Source organism: Buteo buteo, chromosome 14, assembly GCF_964188355.1.
Source record: "Buteo buteo chromosome 14, bButBut1.hap1.1, whole genome shotgun sequence".
Classification (NCBI taxonomy): domain Eukaryota; kingdom Metazoa; phylum Chordata; class Aves; order Accipitriformes; family Accipitridae; genus Buteo; species Buteo buteo.
Window position 1 is genome coordinate 32,772,230 of NC_134184.1, and position 15,097 is coordinate 32,787,326.

The window sequence follows — 15,097 nt, forward strand, 5'->3', positions numbered from 1 at the left end:
ACATCACTGCCATGCAATGTAGACATATCTAAAAATGCACTGGTGGCAAACTAAATGAGTTTAGCACTTCTTATGCCAATGTAAGACTGCCTTGTGCAGTATATTTTTATATCCTGGTCTACTTTATGTCTCAAATATTGATATTTTCACTATTTTTCCTCTTTCTTGTAAGGCACAAATAATAAAAGGTAGAAAAAGAGATATTATTTTTTTTTACTTCTGATGATTTTCTGCAAGTGGCCATCTTCTACAGCTGACAGAAATTTGGTAGTCGTTCGAGATTTTTGAAGAGAAAATCCCAATTCATCAAAGCTGACATTTTCCCTAAAACATTAATGGAAGAGGTTTCCCAGGTCTGGGGTAGATTTTTTTTTTTTTAACTGTCCCCTAACATCTAGATTGTGGGAACACAGAACGTCCCAGTTTTGCGCTTTGAACCTCGTTCAGGAGAGACGTGGGTGCCGGTCTCCCAGCTTGGACCCACAAGCTAGCAAATCCGTTCTGCCCTCTCCTCTTGGAACCTGAATGACCGAGTGGATTAAGGAAAAACTGATTTTTTTTTTTTTTTTTTTTTTTTTTGGCTGAGCGAGATCTACATGGGTGAACAGTGGTATTTATGTGAGCGATGGAGAAACAGAGAGCGCCGGAGCTCACCCACAACTTTTCCCCGCACCCTCACGTTACCGAGTCCGACCGCCCCGCTACCCGGCAGGCTTTCCGACATCGGCAGCTCTTCACGGGCAGCGCTCAAAAATTCTCCTCTTGCACCCCACCGTTTTTTGTCGTCATGACAGAAATTCTCACGGGGTTGGACAACCATCCCCTGCCCGCTCCTAGGAGTAATTTCAAAGTGGCCGTGCTCGGTGCCATCAGCAAGCGGCAGGCAGCGCTGAGGGGGCCTGGGGAAAACCCCTCAGAGGAGAGGCTCTAACCGCGGGTGCTCCAGAACCAGGCGGATTCCGAGGCCGCCCGTCGCTCAACTTCCACGGGACGCCGGCTGCCGCGCCTTCCAGCCCTTCTTCCCGCTGGGAAAAAAAGCGGTTTTTAACGGAGGTGCTGAGGTAGTTTCTAAAATACGAGCACCTGGACGCGGTGGCCTGTCAGCACGCGTGGCTGAAAGGTGTTTTTTGTTTGGGTTTTTTTTTCCCTGCGGGACGGAGGAGCGGGTATTTGGAGGGGACCGGGGGAGGCAGGCGGTTCCCCGGCCCCTTCCCCTACCAGAGCGGGCTCCCAGGGCAGAGGGGAAGGGGGGCTCGGCGCCCGCCCCGCCCGGGGACAGGGAGGGGAGGCCGGGCCGGAGGAACGGGTCCGGCCTCCGGGCCGCGGCGGGCGGCGGCCGGCGCTGCCTCTCGCACCCGGCGGAGCGGCAAAGAGGCAGCGGGAGGGCGGGCGCGGAGCTCCCCCCCCCCCCCCCCGCCTCCCTCAATCCCCCTCACCTCACCCGCCGCCGCCATGGAGAAGCAGCCCGGCGGCGAGGACGACTGCGTGGACTCGGGAGCCGAGACGGGCGGGTGAGTGGCGGGAGACGGGGGGGGGGTGTGGTGGGGATGGGGGGGTCTTACCTTCTCCTCGCCGGGCTGTGGCGGCGAAGCTCCCTCCTGGGCCCCGGGCGGGGGGGGGGGGGTTGCACTTGTTGCCGGCGGCAGCGGCGGGGCTGGGGCTGAGGGTCACGGCTTCGCGTCCGGGGCAGGGCTTCCCGCCGGCAGCCGGGACCGCGCCCCGGGCAGCCGTCCCCTCAGCGCCGGCTCTCCCTTCCCCCTGTCAGCCCGGGGCTGGGGTCCCCTCAGATCCCCGGGGGAGACGGGGAGCGCTCCGTGCCGCCGGGAATCGGCCTGCTTGGAAAGCCCCGGGGAGTTTATCTTCTCCTCAGGCTGAGTAGGGGAAGGCTCCCCATCCTCCTCCTCCACAGGGGGAGGAAGGTCCTAAGAGGCCGTGGGCTTCGAGTTCGAGCCGCAGAGCGCCTTGTGCCGCCTCAGCGGTGGGGCCCGGGGCTGTGGGCACCTCGGTGGGGGGCTCGGTGCCGCAGCGTCCCAGTATCCCGGGATAACTGGTGCTGGGGAGAGTCTGGAAGCGTGCCCAGGTACCTGCGCTGCCCTTGTCCGGACAACAGCAGGCAGGCAGAGCTGACCATCCTTAGAAGGGCCGTCAGAGAGGCACCCCGCAAGAGCAGGGTAGGTTTGCAGGCACCCCAAAATTGGTTGTCCGGACACCCGTCACACCGACCTGTGAAGTGTGGGAAACTTTGCCGGTAGTTGTCCAACCTGTAAGCGTCACGTCAGAGTCAAGGAGAACGGCTGGTTTATTTCTGGCTTCGTGACCCCGCTGCCAGAGGTGTGCTATGTTCGTTAGCTGGATGACTTCTCCTAAGATCGTGGAGCTGCAAGGATGATCCATGGGATCCCGCATTCAGCTCCCACCTTCAGTCCATCGCTGTGGGAGGGAGAGGGAAGCCCTTTCCAGCCCGTCCTGCAAGCTGCTGCCATGTCACCTTGTCAGGAATGAAAGCGACCCTGTGCTCCTTCTCTGGCTCCAGAAGGACAAAAGAAGGTTGCCCGCTCCCATTAACACTGTTCTCTCCTAGGGCTTCGTTCTCCTCCCTCCTTGCTTTCCCAGTTGTTTTTCTCCCAGCTCCGTGCCTGGCGCATCTCCTTTGGTCTCTAGTCTGACTGTTGCAAAACTGGAAAGCTAATTCTTCTTTGCAAAGTGGTGTCAGGTGCACAGCACCGAAACCGAAGTAACAATATTACAAAATTTTTAAAAAAGGTGGAAATGGAATACGGTAAACTTTTTCATACATCCAGCTATTAATTCAAATCATTTTTTTAATCTCTTCTGAGGTCTGAGAAGTTAAGGACTTTTTCCATCACCTTGTATTGTGCACCCACCTAACAGTGAAAGTTTTAAAATATTTTGTGTGACGTGAGTTTAAAGGAAAAAAATCCTTTCCAGATATTGGACAACAGGGTTTTAGTTCATCTTTGGGCAAAAGGAAGGCAAAATAATCAGTGAATTCATGACTAGTTCAAAGCTCAAAGTCACTCTGAATTTGCTGTGTTTATCTGCAATAGAAAAACCTGGGTTTCCTTGGGAGGGGCACTTGGAAGGATTTGACCCAGCTGGTGACATTAGCCTTTGGACCCCAGTGACCAGCATGGCAGCTGCTTGTGCCTGGTGTTGATGAGGTGCTAAAGCTGATGATTTTCTGAAGCATCCCTGTCCCAGGCTTGACGCTGGAAAGTGTAGGTTAGCAGAAGAGTCTGAGGAATTCGAACAATGACATATGGCAATTAATAACGGCAGTGCTTTGCACTGAAGTTTATTTTGAAAAGCAATGGGTCTCTGCGTTTCAATTATTATTTTTAGTTCTGTTTAGCAGCTATTTGAGTCTGATAAACATGTTGCGTATGTCTCTCTCACAATGTTTATATTTCAGCTTTCTCACCAAACCAACTGTTCACAGCACTTGCTTTTCCCTCTTACCAGAAGATCTGCTTTTCCCTTTGTCTCAGTCCCATCATAGCTATTGCTAAATTGAGCTGTTTTCCTTTTTTCTCCAATTACTCAATGGTTAAAAAAAAAAATTAATTAACTGTTTTGAAGTTCAGCTGTCATCCTCTGAAAGTATAAGGAGAGACAACTGTCAGAGTAATTCAGTAACAGTTTTACATCAAGTGGTCCCTTTCTGTCACTCGGGGGACAATAGTGGAGAGTGACTGTAGTAAATCCAGGCGCTGCAAGCTCTTGTCATCTTGATGATCATATGTAACGATGTGTGAGCTCTTACACGGAGCCTGTACTGCTGGAGCTGCTTATAGCAGCTACCCAATCGAATACATCAAGTACTCTGTGGGGCATATGTTCCTTAAGGTTTTAAAACTCTGTGCTACCGGCAAGAGCAGTTACAGTTTGAAGCCTTCATTTTCCTAATCTGTTGGAAAATATGTTCCTCTTACTGCCTTTGCCTCGGTAAATAGGGTTGGCAAAAAGGCTGCTGAAGAAAAAGAGTGTATTTTGAGTTCCTGAATCCAATAAGAATGGATTGAGCTGGTGGTGTCAAGTACCTAAATAGAGGGAGTAGAACATATAAGCCAATTAGTTTATATTGGCTATTTATTAATGAGATTTGAAAGAGTTTGACCATCCTTGGTCTGAGAGACTTTGCCCGTACAAATTGTATCATCCTGGGAAATGTGGGTTTTGGGCTTTTTAGTATAAAAAACTTATTTTATCTGCTACTGAAATCTTTTAGCCCAGAAGTATGGGAGACAGAGAGCTTTCTGTGGTAATAATTTTAGTACTGGACTTGTACTATAAAACCTGACATTTTAGGAAGAAGAAAATGGTCTTTCTTTGGTCTTTGATTAGAAAGCAAAGAGGGAAAAACAAGAGGAAGAAAGAAATCGAAGAGAGGAGAAGTATGTATGTTTCAAGAACTGTAGACAAATTATGAAGAAAAACACACACAAAAAGCTAGAAAAAATAACACTAATTTACTGAAAATGAGTTGTAGAAATGTTCGCTTTCAAATTTTCATGGCTTTTCAGGCCATGGAAATGCCGTAATTTCACTATCCTTACTCTGAATAGCAAAGCAAAGGTTTTGGGGGCTAAAACACCAAAGATGAGAAACTAAGACAATTTTAGAACTTGTTAGGCATGTAATTTTGAAGCAATGAGACAGATTCCTGCTACCACTGATGTCAAGGGCAAAGCATCAGCTGAGTTCATTGTATTTGGGACTGATATCCCGAGTGACACATAGTGAAAGTGGAACACAGGTAGTTTCTCAGACCTAAAGTCTTAAATTTTTTATTCCTAAACTTTTATTTGGTCATGTTAGCTGTGTTCAGGGATTACTTCTATAGGAATGCTCTCTCCTATTTATCAAGCATATATCCCTTAACTGACCATAAGACTTCAGTGAGATAGCTGGCATTAGTGAAGATTTCAATATACGTGACAATTCCCAGCAGAACTTCACTCATTCCCTTAGACAGCTGTAAGAGCCCATGTATTAAAGGGCTCACACTTTAATCGTTAGCTTACTAATAGTATCAAAGTTTGCCTAAACCCTTAGTTTTCGCCTTCCTTACTTTGAAGTCATTTAGAGTTTTGAGAAGTTATAACTTTTAACTTAAATTATTTGAATTTGCATCTTTTCAACTTACATTTCAAATAATTTATTAAGCTTTTTAGAGGTAGTGGGGAGACATTATTGAAGTACAAGGCAGGGGAGGTTCTGTATAATAAGTTTAAAACCTAAATATTGATGATGCAAACTGAATTAATTAGTAGTTAATTGCTGAGTATTTGACAAATTTTAGGAGGAAGGGAAATGATAGCATTTCTTTGGTAGTAGGCAACTGCGAAGGAACAGTTCAACAATATATAGGGAAATCCATTGCAAAACAGAGAAACAAAAGATGTTTGAAGCTTAGGACGCTGCACCATGCAGCAGCTATCTTTAACATACATTTAGCAAAATCCATTATTGTTTGGTTACGGTTATTATTCAGAGGGGTTGTTCCCTCCTTTTCATTTTCTCCTGTGGTTCTGTCCCTCAAATTAATTTTGCAGAGATTATGTTCATTTTTTGACTGTGATATACTCGTTTGTTGGTTTTCCTTGTGGTTGTCACTAGCTGCTTGTGTGATCCTAGCCAAATCAGAAATTATTTCAGCCTGTTACCTTATCTGTTAAGCAGATAGAAAATTCCTTTCTTTATTTGTTGCAGTTCTGTAAAATGTGTGAAAATACAATGGTTAATAGGAGACAAGGCAGCCTACAAAAAAAGACAGTATACCCCACTTAAGGGTAAAAGTATTAAGAATATCGTAATTCATGTGTGTCCTCAGAATGGGTCGCTTAAGTTATCAAATGAAGAGTTGAATGGTTTACTGGGGTGAGAAGTTGCTTTCATGTCACATGTTTCTAGCTTAAAGGGATTTAACACTTATCACTTTGTCATCTGGATGGTAGTCCTTCAATATGACATGTCGGTCTCTTGTCACATATTTCATCCATCAATGAGAAACTCAGGAATACAAATCACTGCTGCTGAGACCTATTTTAAGGCCTATTTTTACCTTGGGGTTTCATGTGTTTTTTCTTTTGCTGACTTTCACTTCCTGTATATCCATCATTCCAGATGTGTCAAGGTAGACAACTTGTCTCAGATTCGACATTCAAATAATATAAAAATCTCAAACACTGCTGTTGGTGATAAGCTCCTGAGTACAGTAGTTAGAGCTGAGTGATGGGAATCCATCATCTGACTTCATCACTTTCCTAGAAATCCAGAGCAAGGCATTTTGAGGCAAGTGGCTCCGAGTTATTCCATTGCAGTCATCTTGATTACACAGGTGGAAGTACGATGAAGGTTAATGGATTTGCATTGGTCTGATCTTAGTGAAGCAGATTGTAATGTGAACCGCAGGAATTTGGTGAGAAGAAACCCAAGACAGAGCTACAAAGCTAAATCTTCTGACTTGCGCGGTGTGCTTTAACTGCTACAGAATCCTCCCGTGTGCCCCGTGGAGCACTTTCTGGGGGAGGAAAGGCAAAGAAGCTGTTAAATACAGCTCTTAATACGAAACGGTGAAATCTGAAACAACTCTAGGTAGAAAAGGCAGGGGAATGCAAACCCAGCAGGTGCCGTTCCGCCAGTCCTATGCAAGCGAAGGATGCAGACAGCAGAAGAGCTAGGAAACTTTCCATGATTTCATTTGGGGGGGGGGGGGTCCTGGCAATGGAGACCTTGGGCATATCGCGGTGTAGTATTGTGTTAGAATAAACGTGCTCGTTTTACGCAGCAGGCTGCCTTGTGGAGATGCTGCCTGGCTCAGAAGGCCTAGTTACAGCCGTGCCAGTGCATGGAACAGCATGGGGGGGTCCCTGAGCACCAGGACAGAGCTGTCCATATTGTTGAATACTTAACATGGTTGATGGCATCAGTTTGGATGGGGCCATCTAGCTCTGTCCCATGTGACTCTTGGGTGTGTTTTACCATGGGCCAGGGACCTGTTTTACCACGTTACCACGGCCCGGGGACCGTTCCCAGCGGACCACTTGCCAGTCTGTTTTGGAAGGCGAGAGGTTTTAATGGTACAGGTGCAGACTGTTTCATGGCAGTTGGCCTCAGTCCCAGGCAGTTCTCCTGAGTGTATTTGTTTATTACCGTAGGTGTCACTGCTGTAGCTCTGTTAACGTGATGCTGTGCCACGGCTGATCAGGGTGCCAAAGTAACCCAAGCACAGCGTAATGCTGGTGTAGCTACATTGCTTGTGTGATCCAGAGATACAGCGTAGCCGTGCTTCTTACCCAAAGAAACAGGTTTAGAGTGTTTTTATATACCATGGTCAGTAAGTGCAAGTTGTGCTAGCAGCTACTTGCTGGTATTCAGTGGGCTATTTCCCTTTCTTGGGTATTTTGAGGCTCTGTATTCCTAAGCAGCAATGAGTAGGGCACGCTGATCTCAGCAGATTGCTCAGGATCTTTTGTGCTCCTGATGGTCTTAGACTCTCTGATAACGCACAGTCCTGATCCTTCAACAGCACTAATAGAAATCAAGGTCCTACATTTATCTTGAGCTTCTATGTTCCTATTTTAATGTCTCTTGACATCCTTACAGCTCCTCTTTGCTGGCGGGCTGACCGTTGAGCACAGATTCTTTGCAGCCTGATATGTCTTTTGACTGAGTGATAAGCCCTCCTTTTCAGTGCCTCCCACTGCTTCAATACCCTTTCTGATCATTTTTTTCCTCATTATGTGCCTATAAAGGGAACAGTCCTACATTTGTTCAGTTTCTGTCCTGAATGTCTCTTTCCTTTTTATCTATAATGTAATGTCTATCAGAGGAAATAGCTTGCTGCAAGACCATGTAATTGGCCTGGAACCTCTGAGCCCCAGTATGGCCCCAGTCTGTCACCATTAAAGCCCATGAGTGCTTTACTCTTGAGTTATCCTAATGGGAAAATCCAAGGGAACTGACAGAAGCTGATACTCGGGATGTTTAAAACAAGGATGGAAAGAATGGGAAGGAACAAAGTTGCTTGATGTCCAGAGAGTCTACATGACCCAGGAGATGTTTATTTCAGTGCTTAATTTTTCTAATGCATGATCTTATCAAAGGAAATGTTTGTTGTGTATACTCATCTAAAAAGCTTAAAAGACTTACAGAAACTTCAGAATTTAGTAACCTAAATAGCTGACTATAAGGGGGAAAAAAAAAGAAAAGGCATTTAGTAAGCCACTTACCAGCACCTGTCAGGAATCTGAATGGTATGTGCTAATGTTTTGAAAATATTAAGGACTTTACTAACACTGTTATTTTTGTTCTTAAGGACTAGATTCAAGAAAGAGAAATTCTAAGAAAGAAAGGAGTCGGGGGGGAGGACAAAAGGTGATTCAGGTTGGCCCTGAGAGCACATAGAGAGACTCAAATTCATTGAATTTGCTTTTAGGCATGTCAATGAGGGTCCTACATTAGGAATGTGGTTTCTGTGGGCTTCATCTCTAGACAGCAGCTAGGGAGACACACGCTTCAGACCTCTCTTTTTATTGACTATAGAGGGAGGTTAGGAAGGGTACAGTCCTTATTTCGGCATCTGAGGTTGACATAAGCCTGTAAGCTTAATTATCCTTTTTTTTAATTCTGTGTATGTCGGTTATGCAACAAACATGAATTAAATATTAGTTTGAACCATATTAGAATTACAAAAAAACCCCAATACAATTCTAAAGCCTATTAAAATGTGTCTGTGCAATTGGTCTCCGAGCACACTGTTGTCTCCTCCTTTCTCACTCCACATCTTTTTATTTTTCCTCTTGTCTCATTTTTCATGTCCTGCCTGTATGTAGACTGCCACTTCCTCGGTTCAGGACTCATTAATTCTCCATGTCCTATAATGTGCCTGCAGCATTTTGGGATAATAAAATAACAGCGCAAAGTAATAGAAAGCTGCTTCTACTTGCAGTAAGCAAAAGGCAAAATGTTGTCTCGCTTCTATCCGAAATGCAAGCAGTGCGGATTCATATGCAATTAGCCGCCAACTGCTGAACAGGGATACACCGAAGGACAGCCCCGGGCTGTTTTCAAACAGAAGGGCAGACTAAATGAATCCTTGCTTGGGATGCTTGGAGGCAGCTGGATGTATATTGCTTGCCTCTGGGCTTGTGAAGAGTGACGTGTTACACAGTTTTCACACCCTTCCAAATACACACGGTGCCAAATGATACCAACGTGACTTGCTGCTGAAAATACCGTGCAGCTTTATGGCCCGCGCGGCACTACTCGGCCAGCCCCTGGGATCGCTTCCCGGACCGGCGGTGTGTCCGTGTGCGGTGCAGCAGGTATATCTGGGGCGACGGAGAGGGTCCACTGATGACCTAGTCCTGTGGTCTCTGCCACGCGTGACAAAGATGGTCCCTTGCTCCCTGGCGTTACCAAAGTGGCTGGGGGCGCGAGATTTAGTAAAGGAGAGGGAGGGAGAAAGGGTTGCAAGCCCCCAGCAGCAACTTTCTTCCCAGCATTGCACAGACCTTTGAAAATGCTACGATAACCTCATGGTACTTGACAGTATTGGTGGATTATATTTTTTTTAATGAGTATTGTGAAAAATTCAGATTGTATCATCTTTCACCGGTCCAGCAGGATTGGCAAGAAGAGTTGGGGGTAGTTCCTCGTGGTCTTTCTCACCTAAACCAGCAGTCTTGGCATCTGATCTGCAGAATACTGAGTGCTAAGCATGGGGCTATGAGATATGGGGATGACTAATTGCTTTGTTTCTGCTGCAGAGATATGTCCATACTAAAATCAAAAGCGGCCACTGTAGTTATGTGGGGTTGATGTGCTTTATTCCCTTTGATGCCTGAGAGCCTATAGTATGAAGATATCCTGAGAATATGCTTATGTGGTATCTATTTCCAGACAAATATCTTAGGAGTAGAGGCTCACATGTTTTTTTTAATTTAAAGCAATACTGCAAACTTGTTGCAAGTATTTATATAAAACAAGCATTTAGGTTTGGATCCAAGAACTGTGTTAGGGCTCCCCGAGCAGTTTGCCTGTTATGGTCAGGGCACTGCAGGGCATACATGCGAGACAGATGTTAATTGTGGCAGAGAGCTCTGGTGAGTGGGGTCTGGTTTGGGGACCCGGCAAGTGGAGGAGTGGAGGCTGTGTGACTGTGAACTCCAAAATCAAGCAGTCGGAAGTCATAAGCAGGGCCTCAGAAGTGGAAATGAATTTTTTTTTAATATTCAGTGATGGCATATTTGGTTTACCTTAGTATTTCTGAATCTTTAGGACATAAATATGCCATGTTTTAAGCAGCCCGGAATGGGGTTTTCGGGAGTTTGGGGTTGTATGCAGCTGCAAAATTAATTGCATTGTTGCTTAAAATACTTAATGGCTCTGATTTTCTCACAGGTCACTGAAGTAGAACCAACGGGTGTATGGTTTTACTGAGAGATGTCTTGAAGAGGAAAAGGGTTTCCTAAAGCAAAAACTTTGTCATGTAAATGTTTATATTTTGGTACTCATTTTGTGTCTTCCCTGCCAGTTGTGACCAAACAACAAAAAAAATTCTGCTCTTTGAATAGAGTTCTCTTAAAAAAAAAAAAAATCTGCAAAGCAGCATTTAGATGACATGAGGTGATCTGCAAAGCAGCATTTAGATGACATGAGGTGATCTGCAAAGCAGCATTTAGATGACATGAGGTGAGGAAGATGAGGAGCAGCATCAAAATCTAGTAGAGTTCTACTCCTAACCTGTGTCTGAAGCAGCCTATTTTTTCCTTGTAGAGAGCCTTCCGAGCTTTAATTTTTATGCCTAAAGTTAAGTAGCATGAATAGCCCCTAGATAAAATGCTAGTTGCTTTACTCACTCTACATAGGTGTTTTCAAAATTCATGCAAGATGCCAGTTTTTCTGAGGCCGTGTTCAAAACCTGTTCCAGTTATTATCTTAGAAAAAAAATAATGCTAAATGGGCATTAAACTATTTTAATATGCAGTGTGAGTTAGATTTGGTACGTTGTTCATTATCTCTTTTAGATTTAATATGGTCTAACTGAAATCTTTGTCTTGCAGGTCTGAGTACAGCCGTATGTCCTCTACCAGCAGTGAGTATAACTTTGAAAATTTTTTTTTAAATGGATTCTCATGTTTTCTTTTTTTCAGGTTGCTAATATTTATTAACATTAACCTAGTGTTATGATGGAGTTCACTTTGACACAGTAAAGCCCCCGCTCCTTCTCTTCTTGGATCTATGTCTTGAAACAGTATAGAAAATTAAATTGATTGGATGCATATGACCAAAATATGAGCCATGTGTAAAGTCATGAATATTGGAGCTCACAACAGCAAAAGTCAAAATGAGAACAAAATCTGTAGAGGCAGTGTGGCCAGTGCGAATGGGTCCTCCAGCCAAATGAGTTTGTAGTGATGAATGTCATTAGAGCTGGAGGATGCAGGAATAATTGAATGCTTATTGCAAGCTGATGCCAAAGAAGCACTTGAGAGTAAATTCTGTGAAGCGTTTCTTTGATTTCAAAGATGATAGATGCTCTGTTAAGTGTCACAGTCTTCCTAGATGTTTACAATAGCCAGTTGAATTTCAGGTTATCCAACTGATAAAAGATGAATCCTGGTGTCTGGATTATTTTCTCCTTCTTTTTCACCAGTGCAAAAAGGCCATATTTTTTTAAGGATCAAGGAGCGCTTTTTCAGTCCTCTGTCCACCCACTCCAACCATTTCCTTAGCTGTAGGACATACTGTATCCACAGCACTTGGAAATGCAATAATGCTTATTCACGTACAGCTACTAGTATCTCTCTCTTGTCAAAGTGCAAGGTGATGCCTGTCTCCCTGATTCACACATAGACATGAGCTTTATTTATGCCAAGCAAGCAGATCAAAAATTCACAGATGACAAATTGTGTTTTATAATCTGGATCTTTAAGCGCCATGAAAATCAGAGGGGAAGAAAGCTGTCAGTTTTTTCTCTTTCACACATTCTGGCTGAGGCATGGAGAGGGTTATTTTCCATCTCCCATGGTCTTCAGCAGAGGGCTTTTATTGATTTCAAAAAGAGCTGGATCAGACAGTGTTCGTAATGTCTGGCTCCTGAGCTGATGTGACTAGCAGGGAGCTCGCTGTCTTTCCTCCATCTGCTCAGTGTGTGTGTGTGTGCCTGAGAGAGAGAATTTAGTGCAGCTTTTTCCTAAATTCTGTTGTTTAAATAGATTTCTGGATTCCCACTGTCAGACATATCTTTTTTAAATGATTGGGAGGCAAAATCCAGGCAATCAGCTTTTCTGTGATAGTAAAAGCATATTGGACGTGACTGGTTACACCACATGGGTGCCCCACCACCCCCTCAGCTCACAATTTTGGGTGATGGCTTGGGGAATAGGCTGCCAGCTTCCTTCATTTTTGGGGCAGTGACTCATAATTATTTGCTTAGTAGAAGTGCTTATTTGGTGGATAAGTTCAGAAGGCAAGGTGTAAGTGAAGTATTTCTCATCTAAAAATTTGGTTTTGATCCCATACCAGCTGTGCATGACTGCTGCACTTTTTACAAATAAAGGTAACATATTACATTTGTAGGTCTTTGATTTTATTAAATGAGCTGTTTGTAAGGGTAATTTTTGGTTGTGTGGCAGCTACAGTGTGTCCTGTTAATTGTGGCCTCCTCAGTGCTTGCTAGCCACGGCTGTCCAGAGTATGTGGGGATTACAGCTGTATTTCAACACCAGTAATTTGTCGGTACAAGGAGGTATTATCATTCCAGCAAAGACACAAAAGTTCATGAGACAGGACAGTCTCCTCCTTTCCCTTTTCTGCTTCCAAGGCAAATTATATTGATACAGCTTCACAAGTAGCAGTATTTAACTTCACATTTTGTGGGGCTTGTGTGGTCAGTTTGGTCAGACAGTGCAAGAGTAACAGAAACAGCTATGTAAAAGAATTTCAATAAAATAGAAACACTTTCATGTTGGAGGCTGGCAGTCAGGAGGTGCATATTGCATTTGAAGAAAAGATTACTGGGGAAAAGATATTAGGAAAAAAAAAGGTGATTGGGCCATTTATTTTCTTTGGAGGAAAGGTTGAGCAAATGTTATCATTCACAGTACAGAAAGCAGTCTAATCAATGATGCTGTTAGGCCCTAACATAATACAAAGTAAGCTGCTGTAAATTAAAAAGCAAAGAATCCTCATTACCTACAGCTGCTTCATCTGAAGCTCCTGTTCTAATGAGGTGGAGTTTACCTAAACCAGAAGGATTACAGGCTAATTTGGTTTTACAGGGGTCTTATTTGGTGGTACCAATGAGGCTCTGATTTCAGTGTTTAATAAATGAATAATCTTCTGAATTTCTGGATGAACTCCACTGGACAATGGTTTTCCACAGACATGGCAAGAAAAGGATAAGAAAGATTTAGCAGGTGAATTAACTACGGCTGCCTATATCACTTCCTACAATGACAGCAGCTGAACAAACTGCTGGACTTTGCACCAGTGCAAAAGTATAGAGGAACCCTGGATCCCTCAAGTCAGAAGTAAAATCTTGTCAGCTGCTATATGGCAATGGAAGGATCATTGTGTACATGCGTTATTTCTAGTACTTTTTTTGCCTAAGCACATGGCAGCAGTTATCTTGGGCAATGTACTACTTCAGCAGTTCAGAGCCTTGCCTGGTGGGTTGGTTGGACCTTGGGTCTTACGCAGCATCTCAGTTCTTTTCTTCTTTGCCCTTGTGTCCCAGCTTCGGGTAACCCAAAAATGCATTTTACTGGCAGCATTCATCTAACATTTGTGGGTTTGTACAGCAAGTGCTTTGGGAAGGAGTGCCAAAGTTTGCAGGGTGTGTTTATTTCTGCAAGAAAAGGCAGCAGTTATCTGCTGTGTGGGCTCTGGCTGTTGTCAGGGTGACTGTGTGCCACTTTGCCTTGTCTTACGGAGCAGAGGAAATAGGCCACGCAAACCTGTGTGCTGAATGTGGCATTTTGAGTTATTACAGCTTTGAAAGGTTCAGCAGTGTGATTTCAAGGAAGAGAAGTGCTAAATTAATGTTGACTTTTTTTTTTCCTGAATTCTGGTGTGTATAGCCACTTTTCCCTTTGTTCTGTAGCAGGAGGTATACTTTGTCTTATTAGGATGTTTTGCCCATTGGTGTGCTCTTCATTAATCTAGAAAACGTATTTAGCTTCTTTTTGTTCATATTTTCAATTACCTTTTCAATTACGGTTTTCAATTATCATTAGGGAGCCCTAATCATATACAAGAGGGAGTCATGCTAGGCACTTTACACACAGCGAAGAAACCTTTACCCGAAGTACATAATACCACAATATAAAGACCATAGGTGGCATATGGATACAGACAGTTAGAATCACAAAGAAATAATTTATTAGTGTTGGTCAGCACAATAAGCAACAGTCTCTGCACATCAACATTTTAATTACCTTCAAATTGCTTTGAGCTATGTGTTTCAGGGATGATTTTCGACCAGGGAGGAGGAGTTTTGATGGGGGCTGCTTATTTCCTCCTCTGCATAATCTTTGCATTTATGATAATGGCTCTTCAGAAAGACTCAAACCAGAAGTGGGCGTTTTGAAGCAAGACTTTTGTGATTTGTCACATTTGAAATATTCCATACCTAGACAGCTCTGGAGCCAATTTAACCAGGTTGTCTTAGAAATAATTGTGGAAGTGAGGTTTGTTTGTTTGTTTGTTTTTTACCCCCACATTTTTCAGCTAGGCAATCAATAGGGAGCTACCTGGATACACGTTTGTACCATTCCAGCTAAGTCGGTAAATGAAACATAAAACTGGCCCTATGGGATAAGATGCAAGTTTGTGGCGGATTTTAGAGCATTTGAGATAATAAAACCCTGTAGCACACAGTGGTTTGTGTTGTGCGTCTCAATGAGGTAAAGGGCTTGTCACTCACCTGCTTTGCAGTAGGAAAGCTGGTAATTCGCCTTCCCCTGCTCCCCTGCCTTTCATTTAGCAGCTGAGAAATGACTGAGTCCTTCTAGGGTGGTTTTAGGTTGTTAGTATTCTTCCATGGTAAACCTGAGAGCTGGGGTAT

General features: G+C 44.0%; 1 protein-coding gene across 1 annotated transcript in view; it reads left to right on the top strand.

Annotated features, from left to right (window-relative positions):
• The first annotated feature begins 1,452 nt into the window (after window positions 1–1,452).
• FAM124A (family with sequence similarity 124 member A) overlaps window positions 1,453–15,097 on the top strand; it is a 41,705-nt gene continuing 28,060 nt past the window's right edge. Inside the window, exons 1-2 of the mRNA XM_075045845.1 lie at window positions 1,453–1,511; window positions 11,091–11,122. Of these exons, the coding sequence (XP_074901946.1) occupies window positions 1,453–1,511; window positions 11,091–11,122 (91 nt within the window). The remainder of the gene's footprint in view (window positions 1,512–11,090; window positions 11,123–15,097) is intronic.